At 36.4% G+C, this 20,706-nt stretch overlaps 1 protein-coding gene and 1 long non-coding RNA gene across 3 annotated transcripts in view; one reads left to right on the forward strand and one right to left on the reverse strand.

Moving 5' to 3' along the window:
- Positions 1-9,494, forward strand: part of beat-IIIc (beaten path IIIc) — a 396,529-nt gene extending 387,035 nt beyond the window's left edge. For both annotated transcript variants that reach the window (XM_022070997.2, XM_087347099.1), the window contains exon 6: positions 1,754-9,494. In XM_022070997.2, coding sequence (XP_021926689.2) covers positions 1,754-1,869 — 116 coding nt within the window. In that variant the 3' untranslated portion in view covers positions 1,870-9,494. The remainder of the gene's footprint in view (positions 1-1,753) is intronic.
- The window catches only part of LOC110833220 (uncharacterized), a 153,681-nt gene that overhangs the window by 95,118 nt on the left and 37,857 nt on the right, over positions 1-20,706 (reverse strand). The gene's annotated exons all lie outside the window — the stretch shown is intronic.

A 20,706-nucleotide genomic window follows, 5' to 3' on the forward strand; every position in this document is an offset into this window, starting at 1 on the left:
TTGTAAATCTCATGATCAATTTTGTATCGATGACCTCTTTTTCACTCTGATTAAGGCTTTGACCGGGATGTTCTTTTGTTAAATCTTATGTGGTACCGCCTGATTCGACTTCTAATGGTTAAGTGAAGTGTTTTCTTCGCGGTACGGTCTGGATTCGTAAATATTATGAAGACGAGCTTCGGCTTCAAAGGGTTAACCAGCTGATTTTCGTAATGGTGAGGTGTAGTGTTTTCTTCGCGGTACGGACTGAATTCATAAATAATATTCAGACGATCTTCGGCTTCAGAGGGTTAAATGCAAGTGCGTTACTGTTAGCGTAATGTGAACACGCTGTAAAGTAACGTTAGGATAACGACAAAGTGAACAGAGAACACAAGACCTTTTTTATGTTTTCTTACGTTTACAGAGGCCTAAACGTTCTCCATAATAATACCAGTTGGCAAAATGTACTGTTTTGCAAGTGCTGCTTACATTAGGCAGTTCTCATAATATGACTGAAGAAAATGATTAAATAACATGGGAGTAAGAGACGAAGATAACTTAATTATTCCCCGTTGCATTTAAACGGGCATTTTCTACTTGTATGCCAATTACGTGTAGGACAGAGAGAGAGAGAGGTCTAATGCGCCAGTATATCAAACTGCACGTTTTATTTCCGCGTATGCCAAAAGGATTTTTATTAAATTTGGTAATGGCGGTCTATAAAAATGTTCTCCAAAAAACTTTACTTTTTGAAGGAATGACATGTCATCAGGTTCTTTCGTGGAAACTTCCTCCAGATGTGGAGGGTAGCTGTGAATATACCGAATGAGCAGTTGCGGACCGCCGACAAGGGGAGGTCCTACAGCCTGTTACGAATGGTACACAAGGCCCAAGTACGATTTAGTTGATTGATCTGAGTTTACGAATCGTATGTCCAGAAAAAGTTTGTTACGGATTTACAATTTGGAAGTCGCTATTTTACTTAATACATTTGTTGTCATTTGAAACATTTGTTTGAGTATGAAATGCCCGAAAAATGTCGTATGTTTCCATTTAACATGTACTATAACATTCTGTAACTCCTAAACAGTTTTTATAGATATGGAATTTTCAAATGAAGTTTATTTTAGAGAGTAATTTACATTCCTAAACTGGTTATATCTGCTTAAAATTATTCATTGTCTGGACTTTTTCCATAGACGAACGGACCCAACTGAGTAGGTACCTCTCGCCTGAAGACGGAAACAGCCAGTTGCCGAAACGTCGTGATTTTCTTCTTTTAAACAAAGACGATGGAAAAAGTCCAGACAATGGATAATTTTTAAGTGTAATCCACCGTCTTCAGAACCCTTTAGAATTGCATTGGTTATATCCAATTCACCAGCGCCCCAAAAGTGTCCCAATGAAGGATTAAGTTAACTTCTTCAGTCAGAATCAGGGAACGAGGAAAATTATACCTTCGAAACCCCGAAGAGAGAGAGACAAGATAAGAAGGATAGCAGAAGAGTAGAATTTGCAAAGAGGACATTGGTGGAGGGAGAAGTGCGAGACACTTCGATTTCGGGGGGGGGGGGGGGAGAAAGAGTTAGAAGGTCCCCAGGCAATGCCCGCTCGTCCTTCTGCTAAATATTTTAATTTTCAGTCCGTACCGGAAAGAAAACACTACACTTCACCATTACAAACCCATCCAAAAAATATATAGTTTTAGGCAGTGTTATAGGGTCTGGTACATATAGTTACCATTCGGGTTTAAAGGGACTATTTGTTTCAGCTACTGGAAGCTGTGCTACCCTGCTGTCTTGCGCTCCGCTCCTGGCAGTTTGTGGCTTCATTGTGCTCGTCACGACTCTTTTGTCCACCGCTCCAGCGACGCTGAGCTCGAGGTAACAACAGATGCCAGCGTTTTTCTTCAGCTGGTGGTAAATACGTACCAGAACATTGTACTGAATGTTTTGAACGACTAGGTATCTAGGGATGACATGTGTCTAGACTAAAACAAGGGGAAAGGCGAGGAATAACTGTGATTTGTTCAGTCTTGAGTCAAGTAACTAAAAATAGACGTGAAATGGGAAATTCTAATCCTGTTTGTCTAAAGAATCAAATCTATATTCTATGTTCTCAGAACGGTATCAATTAGACAATGCTCTGTTTGTCCCGTATTGTAGGTAATTTTAATGAGATTAATTACGTATTCTGAAGTGCTTTGTTTTTAACGAAATATAATGCTTGCACGAATTAAAAAATGTTACAGGATGTAATAATATTAAAATTTATTTGAAAATCGTATCTGATGGCTTACTCATATATCGCTTCGAGTTATTTATATTATTGATGTAAAGTTCTTGAAACTTTTAAAACGAGATATATTTATAAACTGATGGAGCATTGTCAATATTGCTTTCCGTATTATTCTAAGTCCTCATAGTGTTATATGTGAACGATTAACATTGTCATTTCCCCTTCACAAGGATATTTGTGTCCAAAATGTCATGTGGTCTTTGAGGTTAGGTTAGTCAGTTGCGGAATTATCACGCCAAAAAGGATAATGTTAAGAGGAAACCGATCAAATTGCTTTGTGAGAACAAACATTCCTGAGCCATGTCACTCAAGATTAAATATTGTGTGTTTCTGTACTTTCTTTGTGTGAATGTGGGGCTTATATAAGCGATTAAATATTTTTACTCACTTTTGTCAAATTTAACCTTTAATGCAGAAATAATATTGCTGTTATTTGTAAATTTAGGCCCGTAGTCTGATTTATTTTAATGTGAATTATTTTTAAATACAAGGCGCCAAACGTTTTAAGAGTGCCAGATCTCTAATTAAATTTGATTTACCGTGAAATGTCATTCACATAGAAATTAGCAACACGTCATAGAATGTGAACACTGTCTCCGTAGATATACCGTTATAATATAACAGTTTATCGTGCGAAACTTTACATATTAGTCGAAACAGTACCAAAGATATTAAATTAAGACTTCAAGCAGTGTATATAAAATTATTTAATTATATTACGATAGCTTACGCTGAATTTGACATGGGATTTGCTCAATATAAAATGTCACTTTTATACACTTAGAAGTCTTACGTTTAGTAACTTTAAAATTAGACATCATTTTTTTATTTTTAAATGATCACGTTACAGACGGCCTTTTGTCCAAGAAATAACCAAGAATGTAAATTTCAATCACAGGAATTAGTATGACGTATAAATGACGATATATAGTCACGTGCCACTGGTTTCGTAAGTCTGTTTTAATATTTTATCCGTTTTAATTTGCAAGAATGTACATATGTATAAAGCGAAAAATATACTTAAATTACGCTATAACACTAATAACGTCGTTTAACGTACCAGAGCAAAGAATTTAAGTTAATAAAATTAAGATTTCCTTTGCAGTCTTGAGTTCAAAATTTACGTAATCTAATGTCGCCATGATAGCAAGTCGATAATATATTTAGAGGAATTATGGATATGACTTGATTTATGGACGGAATGCTGAAACCTTGAGAAGAAATTATTAAACTTAATTTCAGTGAAAGTTTATCCGCTAGGCGAGCGGTTAAACAGGGAACCTCACACTTACATCATAATCGGAGGATCCCTGGTTGAAATCTCGGTCAGGAAATATTTTTTCCTCAATGATGTTTCTGTGGTTTTACCCAGTTCCTCCATACACATTCCATTACAATAAGTAAAATTATACGGAATCCACTCCTTTCCAGTTCACTCAATTCTATGTAATCAAAGCTATTGGAAGCGTCGTTAAATAATTTAATTAAATAACCATTATCGTCACATTTGACACGTAATAGTCTATGCAGTTCAAACAGCGTTGTTAAATAAACCAAGTTACTCAAGTAAGTTAAGCCTGAACTCCGTACACTGGAACACAGCGTTAGCATCGACTAGCTGGCTAACAACTCCTGGCTGGCTGGCTTGATCTGGCTAAATATTCATTTTATCTGATAGGCTGAGCCATGTTTCAGTGTATTTAGTATTACTAAACCACAGAAGGAAGACTTTTTATTTTCTTTGCGAAGTGTTAGCCGGGCCAACACGACCAATTCGCCTCTGATACCGATATTAAATATCCATTATTTACCTGATACAAACAGTGAAAGTAAGACAAATTCATGGTTCGATGCTGTTAAATTAACCGCTGTGTACTTAAGCATTACGTGGGGTGCATCGGAGACGTAGTTACGTTATGCAAACTCCAGTGGGAGTACGCGTTGCTTGTGTCGTAATTAAAACACGGGACCGCCATGCATCTAGGCAGATAAAATGAATGCGTAAGTACGTGGAATTAGAATTAACTGGTAAATAAAAACATACCGAGAGAGATGCTTTGTGGCCTCAGTATGAGCTCTGCCATAAACATTTCACCATCGTATTTAATGACGTTCTTTTGTTCGGAATTCGTTAATTTCCCCACAGTGCATGCGGATTCGACTCCATTGTTTTGATTTTTTTTGGTATTAGATTCAAAAGGATGAATGGGAAATTGTCGAGAGTAGAAATTAATTTGTAATATTAATTTTATATTTCGTATTACAAATAATAAAGAATTGAATTGAAAGAATATATAATATAATTTTAATGAAATGAGTAAAAATTATTTCTTTGTTACGGCTAGATAGTTTTGGTATTTAACGGATTGTAAATCTGAATTTTGAATACGTTTTCGTACTTAACTAAGAATGGTACGTAAGTTCTGTTGAATAATAATGCCTCTTGTTGGAATGTACCTGAATTACTTTGGCACGGATATTTGATGTAATCTTTAATATTATTAACATATTTACAGTGTATTATCATGATTTAAAATTTTCTTGTCAACTTTTTCTAGTTTATGGACACGTTCAGAATTTAATACGTCTTACGTGTGACGTCTTAAGTACACTTATTTCCTAACTATAAAATAAATTAAATATTTATCCGTTCTGGTGATTCCTTTGAAGTTATATTTTTATTTCTGCAAATTATTAAGTTATATTGCACGTACTGCCAGCAGCCAAGGGTTAAGTCTCGCGGACTAGAATAAAATCACTGGTGATTAGTGGCTGGCGAGATCAGTAGTTCTTTGTTCTCATCAGGAGTGACTTTAATGTTAGTTTAATTGTTGGTTAAAGTGAGTCGCAGAGCAAACCGATCATGCGATAATGTGTTTGAGGGAAACCAAACCAAACAGTGGAGTATCACGCACCTTTTAATTGCAACACGCACGACTTAAATTACTTTTTCGCTCGCGGGTCCTGTGGCCGGTACGTTGGGAAAAAAAAAGCACTCGAGCGCCTTGCTAACAATTGAAGAGCCACCATAAACTTCACGTTTGAACAAGTGGTTGCAGCTGCGACGCTAAATTAAAAACAGGCAAAGAGAAAATGGCGTTCGACTACTCCGGTCTCCGGACCTTCCAGTTAGCAACTCCTCTTACCATGTTCTTGTGCACATATTCGCGTCGTTTACAAATTACTTTTAGATTTGATATTTTAAATTCATATTACGTAAAAATCCACTGACATTTATATTGATCGTCTAAATTTTTAGTTCGTGTAATTTTTTGTATGGTTTCTTTAATGACGAAAATACTTCGTACTATATCTGATAGTTTTAAAATATATTAAAATTGTCCGTCAATCACAATAAAATAATATAAGATAATTAGATAGTTAAAATATTATCCTTTGTTCCGTATCGAGTACTCGATTTACATATGGAACTTTCTCGACATGTTTCGGCTTTCATAGAGCCGTCATCAGGTGTATGTTATAAACTCTTAATTCAATTACTAATTTTTTTAATTTTCGTATCATTTCTGATGTTAAATAAATAACGAATTTGAAAGGATCTGGAAGGAAGTGGCGATGGTATGATTTATTTATCGTAATATCAAGATATTTTCCTTAAATTACTAAGTAAAACCAAATAAACTTTAGGATGGCTGGTCTCCGGGCCAAGATTTGAACCCGGGACCTCGTGTATTGATAGCCACTCGCTCGCGACTTCCGATCTTAATAATAATAATGATAATAATAATAAGAAGAAGAACAGTGTTGCTGATTTCGTTGTGGAATGAAGTGAGTTGATAGGCACAACCTGTGTATTTCTTAAGTGTTGGTTGTGTCGGAGTAAAGTGTACACTTCCATAACCGAAAATGACAAACTCGAAGCCCCATTGATTTCTACAGATACATATATCTCTTTTCCAGCACATTATATACAATTATTCATCCATTCCATTATTTTACTTGTAGATAGTCTATGTTATAATGCCAATGTTCTACATTCTGTTGTATAAAGCTGTGTACGAAAATTTTGTAAATGGCCGCAGCATGTGTTTGAATATAGAACAAGTTATAAAATCACTACGTATACAAAGCTAAATGTAATAGGGCTTACGTATTTGTCAACACGACCCTTTGAAGCTGAAGCTTGTATAAATAATTTCAGTCCGTACCTCAAAGAAAACACTTCACAATTACAAAGATCAGTTTGTTAATGGTGTTTGCGAAAATAATCCGTGTTTACACATGAAAATAATACAAAACCCGGGAATATAAAATAAAGTTACTGACTGTTAAAGTAACTGGTACACATAGTTACCACTCGGCTTTAAAGGGTTATATAACTGGCCCTACAGGGTATAATTTACCATGTTCGTGGTGCTGTGTGATTAATTTATATTTAAACAAAGGGGAAAAGTTTCAAACAACAAATTGTGGATAGTGGTTCGATTTTAAGGTAAGTAAAGTTTCTGGCTGACGAGAAGGAAATACAGTAGTCGCTAAGGGCATGGATATTAAGAAGAATCTTCTGGCTCCGCGTGTGCTATGGCTGTTTTTATGTTTCATTATAAATGTGAACGCGTCAGTGATCATTTGGAATGACTGAAGACAAAAAGAATTCTCTGTTGAGGTAAAGTGAGGTTTAGCGAGCTCCCTGAACAGGACTGACTTTCTTTTCCATCTGTGCGGATTGTGGTTTCAGTTCTAGACGCGTGAAATTTATGGGACCGTGCTTATGAAACCGTGCACTGAAAGGAAAAGAAAAAACTTTTCAACTCTTCATATGAACTCATTCATACGCCTAAGATAAATATATACACAAGTTACAAGATATGATCGTTTATTTATATTGTCTTTCGAAAGCTAAATATTTGTCCTAGTCGAAATGATTTGTGCTTAAACATAACGCGAAGTCAAGTGTATTAATGATCAGTAATTTTTAAAAAAAGAGACTCGAATTAAAACGTTGTTTAACAGCCGTTTAAAATGAATGGTGATTTTACAAAAAAAAAATACAGAATTTACTAACATATTATTATTATTATTATTAATCTTATTATTATTGTCTAGTCTCTTGGATGTAAACCTCCATTACGTTTGCATTTCTAAACGAACGCTAAAGGATGTTAAAATGTTGCATTTGTTCCCGGGACATATGTGAGGTGCTTAGCGCATGTTAAGGTGGGTTGAACGTCACATTATGTTTTACGTTTGAAGTTTTCTGCCAGTGGTGAATTATAATATGTAAAATTGTTCTTTTGGAACTCGTCCAGGCCTGGGGCTAGTTCGACGAGGGGGCACAAAAGACGAGAAACCTTTATCCAGCAGTTTGTAACGTGAGGCAGAATCCAGATTCCGAAAGATGACAAGTTTTATTATTTTATAACTGGACGATTGACAGAGCGCGAAAGAACAATATTACATTTCCGTCTTATCTTGCCAATCCTGTAGTCATAATTTATATTATATATATATATATATATATTGCATATGTGCACAGAAACCAAAGACTTTATAAAACGTTATATATCTGCTTGAGAAACAAGGTTAACGCTAAAGAGAAAAATCATGGAGGTAAATCTGTCTTAAACTAAATTAAATCGACGTTTTGAAACATGGAGAAATCCTAAATTTGCAGATGGATACCAGTTTTCACGATACAAACGTAACTGATACAGTACAAACGAGTTAATTGAATTCCTGATATCGTAGTTTAAATTCTTAGAAGTGTTAAATGTAAACAATTTTAAGCTTTTATTTTACAAGACAAAACGTACGTGGGAGTTAAAAAAAAAAGATTTCTGTGTACAAAATTTTTGTCAAAAATTACATGTCAACTCATCAGTTATTCGGATGGGAAAACAAATTAACACACTCATCTTTATGTAAAGGTAATTACTGGATTACAATAAAATATAATGAAAATTTGTTTACATGTCTGCTGGCAATAATGACATAACTGTCACGAATGGTATTGGCCGAATGATGCCGTTAGGGCAGAAATGCGAAACTAAAAATTATTTTCTTTGATTTTTTTTTTTTTTTTTTTTTTTTGCGAATTGTGAAAATACCGCCATTATTTGATTTCAGTGGCGTAACACCTCGAACCATGACTCGTAACAGCAGACAAGTTTGGGAACCGCTGTTATGATCTATAGTTTGTTGTACCTCCATGTTTTCGTCTTTAGGACAAAGAATGCAATTTGCATATGTAAAAGAGTTCTTAACTGGTTGTCACATATTTTTCAGAAACTCGTCTCAATTAGGTCAGCATGGTCTCACATCTTTTTATACATGTGAAAAAATTATCGTATTGCTTCAATCTGATGTACGAAGTGGTACTGAAAATACTGTATTGAATCACTGTCTAATGAAGAGACGTCAGGAACCATAAGAATTTCACTTTATGGCATTACATTACTTCATGAGTTAATGTTCAAATAACAGTCAGGATTCAGTTTGACAGCTTGTAATTAATTATGTCGGATGGGACACTTTGGAACAACAAAAAAGTCCTCGATTTTCTGTGTCAGATGCGTATGTTAACGCGGAAAAAAAGGGAGTTCAAAAATACATAACGCCGACTCATAAAATCTTGAAATAGTTTGTCCAATATGACATTCTCCTAACTGATAATGGAAGTTATCAAATAGGAGCGCGGGTTCAATAGGTTAAAATATAGACTTGTAAGGTTCAATTTTGTGTCTCAGATTTGTTTATCCTAAAATCCACGAACTTGGCCCCTTGTCATCTTCTGCAGTTAGGCACTTAAGTCATTATTTACCATAAATCTTGCTATTTTCAAGTGTTTGTAAAAACTGTAGCCAGCATTTTAAATATGCAATCAACAAATGTAATATATACTTAGTAGGCCCTGTACATAACTGATGATATGTAGATTTCAAAATAAAGTTATTTGAGGGAACATATTGAAAGTGTTTTAAGCGACATTCATTCAAAGAACAATTACATCCCAATGTGCTAACCTTCCGAAACAAGATATATTTCGATGTTTCTTACGTTTTTCTCAGGATTACGATACGAGAGATAGTGTATGAGTTTTGTTTACAGTGAAAAATCCCGAACGTGATTTCTGTATGGTTCCTAACCTGCTCTGAATAGTTTTAATCATAATGTACGTTGTAATGAGCTCCTTCAATATCACAATCCTAAAACCTCAGCACTTACACTAAAATACATGCATAATTGTTGTTTAATTTTTGTTCCAGAACAATTATCCCTTCCCTCTGTGTTCTATAATAACTTTAAATCTGTTCTTTTGCAGCAGATAGGTAGCTGTAATACCACAAGGTAATATTCAAGAATCCACGTGGTTTGTCGTAGAAAATAAATAAGATATATGTAGACACATAGATGCTTATTTTCTTGCGACAGATTGGTGCAATTTTTTTTTATGAATTTCATGTTCATATAATGTACGTATATTATGGTATATTAATGATGTTATCTTCACCGTATCAAAAATACATGAACGGACATTTTTTCTTAATAAACTCTATTTAAAATTAATAATTAAATTGTATCTTTCATTGCACTAATGCTAGGGATGTACAAATAAAATATGTATTAATATAGGTGTAAGGATGGTAGTAACTAAATGATATTATATTTTTCTACGAGTTAAGTATTTATTACTTTGGAAATTTAATTTGAAGTTTTCTAGGTTTCAGGTGGTTCTGTAACTGGTTTAATTTCAAGATGGTAGACTACTGAAGGTACCTCAGGACAAATACCTTAACAAAATATAAAAGGAACAGTACGTCCAATATCAAAATTAAAAGCATCTTTCCCTCACTCTGTAGATACGTAAAAGTTGAACTCTACGAAGAATGCCACCTTGATTATTAAGTCCAAAAATGTTTCTTACTTATGCAGTAGAATCAGGGAAGTGCTCTTAAAATACCCGTTAATTGTACTGTCGATAACAGCGTGATGCCTGTTAACACAAACAGTTGATTGAAAAGCAAATAATACGAAGAAACTGCGAGACACGATTAACTTCGAGGTGACACGAGTCCAGTGTTGTCACAGGACACGAAAAAATAAAATTTCACTATTATACTGACAAAATATTTACTTTTAAACTTGCTCGACATTTCTCGACACCCGTTATTAAATATGTACCGATATCAAATGTGTTGATTTATTTTAATTTCGTATGATATGTGCACTCTTACTTTAAAGGACAAAAACTTAAAACGAAGTGCAAAGGAAAACGTTTTGACCTACGAAGGGCGAAGTTTGGGATATTACATAATGAAGAAATGTGTGCTTTATGCAAGTGGTACGATACGTGATGAATTAGCGGTGAACGAATTGCAAGTTTTGAAGTTTCTCTGAGATGCTCTTAGCCCCATATTGACTGTAGTCGATCTCGGCCTCGCTGTCTGGCCTTGTAGCCACGAATTCCCTTCATTTCTCATCTCTCAGTCCAAAACCTATCCACCTGTCTTATTTATAGTTTCACTCTTGATACAGGTTAAGTTAAAGCGGGCGAACGTATTTCGTATTACTGATTTAAGGAGACAGTTGGCAAATTTGTCCTCTAACTTGGTAAAGTTCGCTTACATTTGCGCTCATTTTGAGTTTTAAACCGTAGTCGATCACTTTATTGGCAGAGATATTACGCCTCACGCACAATTAACTTCCTGTAGTAACGCTGTCGGATGGCTCGGGAAATATCGGCCTAGCTTGGCCAATGTTTATATCATCCTATACCCGCAGACTGTCGACAGTCAAATGTTGAGTAACCTGACGATCAGACAAGCAAGAGCTAGCTTTTCTTAAGTGCGCTACTTGTAAGCTGTTCAAGACAGTGGTGTATGGTGAAATTAAGCGTGTGTGGTAAGACAAGACAATTCCACCAGCCTCATCTAAAGACAGCTACACGGTAAGAAATATGAACTTCAATAAATTACTTATAATTTTGTTCGCATGATCTTTGTTTGTTACTATAATACCCTCTCGTAAAAATAACTCAATTTAGCAGTCATTCTTGATAATCTAATAATACGCTAAGTTAATTAAATCCCGACTTTAATAGAACCAAAATCTTCGTTGTCTTTTCACAGAGTCCGCCACTGTTCCATAATCTGAGCCAAATATATCCAGTTCACAACTAATTACTCGTGCTCCTATGATCCGTTTTAATATTATCCTCCAGTCTACGCCTGGGTCTTGTAAGTGACCCATTCTCTTCAGGCTTTCGAGCCAATCTTTTTAATAATAGTAGTTGGAACTTGTGTATAGGTGCTATTTAGTAAAGAACGTCACGGCTTTGAGCTCTGTTCTATTAAGATATTCATTTTGTGTTTTCTAAATGATGAGATGGGCAGGACAGTTAATTCGCCAGGTTAGGTGATAAATTCAGTTTTAGTCGGACGACATGAAGGGAATAGTCCACTTGGAAGATATAGGCAAAGATGGAAGGTTAAGATTAAAATTGGGTCGGGTGTGGTTGTGTGAACCGGATTCAACCGGCTTGACCTAGGATAACGCGGTAACAGATAATCGGTTTTAGAATAGGTGGGGACAGTTTCTCTATATGGATACGCTTTGTGGATTAGATTTTATTTTCCGAAGTTTCGATTAGGGTTGTTTATAATACGGAAAATATGATTCACTGTCACATTGAACTATTTACAGAACGGACTTCGTAGCAATGCATTGCTAATGACATTAATTGAATAAAAATTTACTTGGATATTATCCATCGTCTAGTAATAAAATGTAAAAAAACGTAAAACGACGTTTCGGAGATGGGGCTCTAACTCCGTCTTCAGGTTCCTACTCAGTTGGGCCCACTGGCTCTATCTAGTGGGCCCAACTGAGTAGGAACCTGAAGACGGAGATAGAGCCCCATCTCCGAAACGTCGTTTTACGTTTTATTACTAGACGATGGATAATATCCAAGTAAATTTTTATTCAATTGACTCTTCACCATCGTCAAGAAGTTTTAGATTTAATGACATTAACACTAATAATACGTATTTTGCCGTCTGAATTAAACTTAAAATGTATTTAGGAGCTGTGACAGAATTTTTATATGAGAATTTCCTTGGGAATCGTGACAGGCTTTTGTAAACACGGTAATGAACCTTCGGGTAACATAACAGGCAGATAATTTGACTAGGTGAGCGACTGTACGCTTTTAAGTAGAACTATTTTATTGCCATATGACGGAAAGGAAATTTCTATGAATTAAGTTTTTGAAGTCGAGCATCGTCTATAAACCTCACGCATGGAACGAACTTCAATTTGCCTTAGCACGTAAATAAGGTGGATTATCTTTTTGTATTTTGCTTTGGATTGTCTTCTTTTCAAAACACGAAAATGGCCGAAACGCAACCGTACCATAAACTCCAAAGCAACGTCTGATGCCGTAATCATTAACCTTAGCGAAAGAAAGATTCGCTAAACTAAACAACAAGAGACACAGCGGGTAATGCTTCTGCATTGTGTCGCTAATGAAGAGCATCGTACATCACTATGACGTCATAAATAACCCCTTACACAATAGATGAAGCCTTAGTGGACGTTTTTGTTCCATTCCTGCTGTTGCACCAACAGCACTGCGTAACTGTTCAATGCGCAATTCTCTAGTCATCAACAAACATTAGTTGGCTTGCGGTATCTGAGGCCAAACCGTGCGTTTCGCTTACGTCACTAAAAAATGCGTCTACTATGTAATCGAAAGATATTACACGCATAGGAACTGAAACGAAGAGATTCAAAGCACTTCTGTAATAAAAATAAATGTTGTCCAATGCTATCGTGGTTGGCTTGTATTTAGCGATTATATCAGCAACCTGATTCAAAGGAATGAAAATGTCATTCAGGTTCTGATTTATTAATTATGTGGAATTATTACATAACCATTAAAATAGTTACTACCAGTAAGGCCCGGGTTTGAGGCCCAACTAGTGTATTGAAAATTGTCACTAGACTATCGAGTTCATAATGATTGTTCCCAACAAATCTATTTTATTAATTTAACATAAAATGAAGTGGTTCGAGCATAAATGTGGATATTCAGTGCGTTCATCAGTCAGAATTAATTTATCTAAGTAGGCCAACGTTAAATACTAAATTTTAGTCAAAATCCACCTATGCAGCATGAAGTTATTTGTACATTTTTAGACGCATGGGTAGGGAGAAGAACGATGTACCTTTGCGTAAGAAAATTATGAAACACATATATCAACTTGCACTAGGCGTAACAACTTCACACACGGCTGTTATATCTGAACAAGTGAAGGGGAAATTGTGCGACCTTAATTTGCTTTCCAGCATCGACTAAACTGCAAGAAGGGAATGAAAACAACACCTTAACCACAAAAAAGTAAGACAACAAGTGTAATAAACTTACTCTCTCATGCGTCCTTGTAGGACCAACACATAAATAAAAGAATGAAACTCATGTTTGCAGAGGAAGAAGCCTCAAGAGAGAGGAAAGAGGATGGGAAAAGAAAATTGAACATGTACGACGTCTCACAAAATAAAAAGGACTACATTCGGAGGTTTCACTAAGAGCATTGCCATCACTGGTGCAAATTCAGCTGAATTTTTCATGTTTCAACAGCCTTCCTCTCTTATCCGCAGAAGAAGTTGATTTATTTGTATTGGTTTGTTTTAAGATGAAGACGTAGTCGTTTATATTGGCCCGTACTGCTGTCCAGATCCACTTGCCTCACATCCGAAGCTGCGAAGGACAGAACACGGTCAGCGTGTACGTGCTTTGAATGTAGCCTGGATTTTCCTTAGGGACCCACACAGACAGGAGGGTCATGACGCACAAGTTGACAAATGGTCGGACTTGTTTAATATTGTAAACAATTTAGGCGTCTCTAATTTTACCTCCTTTGTGACTTTAACTTTCACGTCCATGAGAGTCGAGACTGTGGTCTTATGCAGTCATGTAAGTTAACAGCTGATATGAAGGAGTACACTTGCTTCGTCAGGGTTCAGATGAGACTCATGGAGCAACGGGACATGTCACAACCATAAAGATCACAGTTATAATTTTATTCATTGTTTCACGTGGGTGTAAAACTTGGTGTTTCACCGCAAGAAATAACCTCAAGTGGATGGTACTAAGATAGGATTCTAAAAAAAATATATTTTGACTCTAAAAGAGAGTATGTACTCAAGATTAGAGAAAACCTTGTAATGAAAAACCATAAAATCGATGACCTTCAAAAAGGAACCGAGCAGAATTCGATGGACGATTAGACATTCATAGAAGATTTTAGTTACGAAACATGAAAATACAATTTCTGGGCACAGATTTCAGAACAATAGTAAAATTAATATATAGTATATAATCGTTATGATTGTAAAATGGATTACTTTAGCAGACTTTTGTGAAGACGATAATGGTTCCATATAAACAGCTAGGAATATTTTAAGCAACTGAGCAGATATGTTCTTTTCAAAGAAGTTTCTGTACCTTGGGAAGTTCATGACGTCGTTGTTCTAGATTATTCATACGTTTTAAAATTCTCAAGTGTAAGTAAGGAAGTAAGTGATATAGTGAAATTAAATCCTGTAATGGCAACGATAGTCAAAATAATTCACGCAGCGGAAACCTAAAATGTCATAAAAGTACCATTCTCTTATTTCTTTTTTTAAAATTATCATAAATCGTAAAGTCAAATATGTACTTGTGGTTAGCGTTTGAGGAAATAAGACAATTGACTTTGCTCTTTCTCTTAAAGTGCTTCGCAGTCATCCAGAATAAAATAAAGAAGGGTTGAAGAATAGATTGAAGATGAAATAGTACGAAAAGGTACACAACAGTGGTGTAGCACGTCTGTAAGTACGTAAGCAATCCTTTTCGCTTGTTCTGTGCTAGCTGCCATTCTGTATCTTCTCTCTCCAGCCTCTTTTTTTTTATCTGATTTTGCCTTCTTTCTGTCTGTAAAGGCGACAATTGTCTGCTTCAGCCAAGATAACGTCATTTTCGTGTGACAAGATGAGACAAAGGGAATCAGCCCATGGACCCTACAGAGGGCCAACGGCTTTCGTGGGGGGGGGGGGGGGAAGGGGCGAAAAACAGACAAGGAAAAGCTGGTGTAGTATGAACCCAGAATTGTGTACCTCTTTTTATGAAATAGGAAGTTGTCTCAATTTTTGTATATATACTTCTAAAATCTCAGCTCTCGTAAAAGAATTTCTACGCCCTTTTATTCTTAGGGATGGACTCGAGAGAAAAAAAGTCAGGACGGCCAATGTTCTGGACGAAATTAATACCCGAGAAAGTCCCAAATGGAAATAAGAAAAAAAGAATCATTACTTCCACGTAGTGATCGGATTTAAACTGGACAAAATGATACTGAACAGAATTAGTTAAATTTAAATGGATCTAAAATTTACGTAAACCAACCTAACTCTCACCAAACACATAAGACTAAAATTTTGCCAAAGGGTAACATTACAGGCACCCTGCTAGTAGTGTACAGAGACAGCGAATTATGTGTTATACTGTGTTGTTCCTGCCCGTTTAATTCTTTTTATAGGCGTAACAAGAAATCCGCTGTTTGCATTCTTCGAAGTAGGGATGATATTCCCGGCACGAGGAGGCTACAGTCCATATGTACCCATTAACTTTTCAAAGGGAAATGCTTTCTTCAATTCCGTCTCATGTTCTCTCACTTTCCTCCACTCTTTCGTGTTTTTTTTTTCGCATTGGTGCGTCTGTTCCCGGCCGTCTATTGAAAGGTGGTCGGTTATTTCTGGTATAGTCAGTAGACTCCAGTTCACTCCCTCCTTTCTTTCATTCAGCCTGAATTACAGCCATTTTTCAGCTCACAGACAACAATACCAGTAACAATAGGGCTGCCAGGAAAGAAGGTATCAGCGTCTCTTTTCTCAAAGACATTTTGCTCCCGTCCGGGCAAACAGACACACTGCCTACTACCTCCATGTGTCTAACGTAGAAGCCTTTCTGCCTTCAGAAACTCACGTCTCCAACCTTCACCACGCATTTCGATGCAGAGCAAAATGTAAAGATTAAGGCACGTGTGGCTGTTAAATCTTACATAATCTATGACAGAATTATAATATAATCGACGAATTTTGCATCAAATAAGTGATGATTGTTCCACCTAGATGTATTAATCAGCTGATCAAAACATTTCAGGATTTTTAGAGAAACCGATTTAGTACACGCTGTTGGTCTACTTTTGAATCAAGAAATTCCTGTCCACACACTCGTAAACTGTATCTAAAGATACTCTTTACTTAAAGATACTTTTACTCAGAAACTCCCCAAAAGTTAGTTTACTTTTGGCCCTTAGGAATAAAATTCTGCTCATATTTCCCACCCGCTATGAATTAATTATATAAAATTTATTTAATATATAGTTTTAATTTAATTCACTGTAAGAGCAGGTAACCTGTTAATATACCTCAAATGTTGTCCTATAATAACATATGTATAAAATAGCCATGGATTATGATCATAATTTGTGTTTTCAGGAACTTTTCTTAAAAATTTATAAACTACAATCTCCTGCGTGTCTGTCCACATGAAATACCTTCATTATGTCTGAATAAGTATCGACGAATTTTTTTATTTGTTTCGAATTTATTATATTTCGTAATCCGAATTTCAATTTCGAGCTATACATTTTGATTTCAGCCATCATTAATAATGCAAGCGAAATTTATGTAAATCCAAGAGTAATGTTGCATCTTTTAGAAATAAACAGATTCCTCCAGTGTTTGTCTTGTGTTCCTTCACAGATTACCACGGGGATTCCTTCTTGCCCTCCTCCGATGACGTACTTTCGGAGACAGGGCGTCTCTGCTTGTTAATGTGTGATTCCTGTTCTTAAGACACTCTCGCCCCAACCCTTTCTATTCCCTGCGCCATTTGAATTTAATTGGCTAATTACTTCACGGGTTGGAGCGGGGCTGAATAACCTGAACTTGGTTAATAAAGAAACAAAGAGGAGATGAAAAACTATTTTTCGCTTATAATGCTATCCTGCAGTGCTTCATTATATAATGAGAAGTCAGAACTTCGCTACTACAATTTACATGATAGTGCAATAGTAAACGAGTAAGAGGAAAGCAGGGATAAATGATGATGAGAAGTAATGAGTGACATGAATCTGAAGAGACACAAAGGGACACAGAGAATGCCAGAAGACACTGGATGAGTGAGAAACTACAAGCGTTCATCAAGACGAGTGTTTCAATCCTCAATTTCGCTAACAGGTTTCATTTTACCTTTTCGTGCTTTAGTCGTATATTTAAGCAACACTCAAACTATTACTTGTTAATTCAAGTGTCATATAATGCAAATATTCGCAAGACAATATATGTCGTCTTCTTTTGTAAGAATTAACAGAGGAGGTCTTGATAAACATCTGTATAAGACGTTACCGAAGAACCACGGTGATCCAGTCGCTATTTTTGTGTTCCCGTGTTAACTATTCCCGGTTTCATCACTTAAGATCGAAGCAATATGTTACTCCGAAACGTCGGAAACCTATTATACTACAAAATCGAGTGACGAGGATCGCGGCTTGTAGCTGTGGACGTATTTAATCGGATTGTTTGCTCAAGAGCTTCGTACTGCGAAATAATTAATGTATTTTATTTAAACAAATTCAAATGTACACACAGAGATTTAACCAGAAATAACACCCGATCGTTTAAAATTATGATTTATAAGAAAGACCTATCTGAAACGTTGACTTAATATTCATGTAAACAAAATCTATAGTTATCTAAAATTTAATAGTTGATTATATATTCAATATTCATACCCTCACAAGAACTATAAGAAGGAGGCAGTTAATTTGTATACGCCATTTCTCTGTTTTTTTAGAAAGACTTTTATGATTCTATCTGGTAAAATTTTGTGACTCTCCCCCGGAAAGAAATATATATTTTGCACCTCAGTAGACAAAAGGGACCCATTACTGTTATCCGTAAAATATTCGTCCCCATAAATGTATAGGCCTTGTCGGACCACAACAAGAGTGCTTTCAAGATACATGGCGGCTAATATACGCCCTGCATATTAAGACTCCCACTATCCTACCCCCGCAAACTCCTCCCCATACCAACCCGACGACTGTTTATTCTAAATTTCCCTCCTATTTCAGCCAACCCCTACCATTATTCTACAGCAATACATTACCGTTTCACACACAAAGAACTGGTTTATATGTAAAATTACTGTCCTTACAATCCACGCATAAGAATAATAAATTGTAAATAATTCCCATTACCAAGTGTTTCTCTACGAATAAGATTTCCATAAAGTGTAAAGGTGTGTTTTTTGCTACCTGTGGTCCGCGAAGTGAAGCGTGCAATCGATCCTAAAAACGTAAAGAGTGCAAAATTCCCATCACAGAAGTACGCAATACTGACAAATAAAAGCTTATGAGCGTGTCGGAGTTTCACATTAATTCTAAAGTCATGGTGAAGACTTAAAAATTGACGCGCGGAATACGTAGTAATTATTCTCTGAACATGGGTATAGGCGATCGCCTTGGTGAAGGACGCAACAAGGACCTCCAAAACGCTACTAAACTGTCAAAACGTTTGGAATAATTTTGATTTAACAACTTGATATTAATATTTCGGACAAATCTGTGACTTCTCATTTAAGAAACAAGTTACATGTTTTACATGACAAACACATCCATCTTTGTCATCTTATGAGTTCGTCATACCTTCCGAATAAAATACAAATTTATTTAATATTCAGCGTCTGAACTGTTAAAATTTCAATTTAAAAAATTTCACCCCAAGTTTATTTGCCTCCACAGATGTTTATATGTGTACTCGCACTGGAAGACTAAAGCAGCACATTCAGTTTTATACCAACAGTGTTAGATACTTCACAAAGAACGCGCCATATACAGCGACCCGGTAACCCGGAGGTCACTGCTTACTGCACTATAAAGCTTCCACGTTATGTCCTGTAATCCCACCCACTTTGCTCGGGTCTGTGCGTGCGAGAAACTGGACTATCCTCACATAACCCTCACTAGCTTCTAGCACCCCAATCCCTCCCCCACCCCCAACCCCCCAACACTTGAAAAATTGCAAGGGAAAACAGTGGAGAGGGCTTAGAAGCAAACCTCTTTTCTGCTCGTGCTTTGCACTAATTGGAAGCCTCCCCACTGTTGAAACCAGTCGTACCTACCTAATCTCTCAAAAACACAACTCTTGCTTTCGTAACACTTTCTCTCTGCCAACTTTTATATGTCCCAGTCCCAAATAATTTGAACACATGCATCATTTAACCATCCAAAACTACATATTAGTACGAAGTTCACAGTATATTCAAGGTAACGTACAATAACAATTGTGATTTTAAGTTATCACGGCGGTGAGTATGAAGATGGCTGTCTTCTGGATTGTCGCGCCATGTACGAGGTGCGATCGGAAAGTTTCAAGACTGTATCAATAGCGGGCGAACCGGATGTAGTACGAGCTTCTGCCGCTAGGGGGTGCGGCCTACATTCATAGTGAATCAGTGCGCCAGCCGGCATCATGGAATTAGCATTTGTTTCTTAGTTACGGGCGTTTTGGTAGTGCATTACAGCGACCCTCCTGCGATTTCGGAATGGCGTGTGCATCAAATTTTGCCCAAGACTCGCCAAAACGGCTACGGAAACCTATGAAATGCTAAAGCAAGCATTTGGGGAGTCCGCAATGGGTCGTGCACAAACTTTTGTGTGGCATTCACGTTTTAAAAATGGCCGAACCTCTGTCGATGATGACGAGCGTTCTGGACGACCATCTTCGAGCACAACGCCCGAAAATGTTAACGAAGATTCGTATATAACGCTTGGCTCTCGAAATATCCGGTCGAAGCTGCCTATAAACTATTACCTGTCGGTACAGCCTTTTTCAACTAAGCATTTTTACTAAAAATGTTCGCTGCCTTAGAACCTCTGTGACTATGAGTGTACACACAAGCACAGTCACCTATAGGATATGATCCCAAGAACTTATTCTTGAGAGCCTGAGCTAATAGTCCCTCAGTCAGTGAAAGAATTCTTCGACGTTTATATTATCGGAAGTAAATACGTAAAACATGTGTGCGATTCCTGAATACACATCATTCGATTACATTTAATTACTTAGCAATATCGATATATCGAATTGACCGCTAGAATTTATTATGTTTATGTAAATTATATTCCTAAATTGTATATATTATTCGAGCTAGCTGCAACATGGTCGGCCGAGAGCAAAGAATTATGCAATTATTTTACATCTACTCTTTTGTAATGTCATGAAAGAGAAGGGAAGTTAAATGTATTTTTATATTTTCACAGATACATTGTTTATATTACAAATGAGACCAAACAGTCGGTTGTCCTCGGCCATGGCGAGAGTCACAGCGTATTATTGAAGATCACCGTGTCATATACAAGC

Source organism: Zootermopsis nevadensis, unplaced genomic scaffold (assembly GCF_977971745.1).
Source record: "Zootermopsis nevadensis isolate Lab colony 2312 unplaced genomic scaffold, Znev_1.0 Znev_ptg000011l, whole genome shotgun sequence".
In the NCBI taxonomy this organism is placed as follows: Eukaryota; Metazoa; Arthropoda; class Insecta; order Blattodea; family Termopsidae; genus Zootermopsis; species Zootermopsis nevadensis.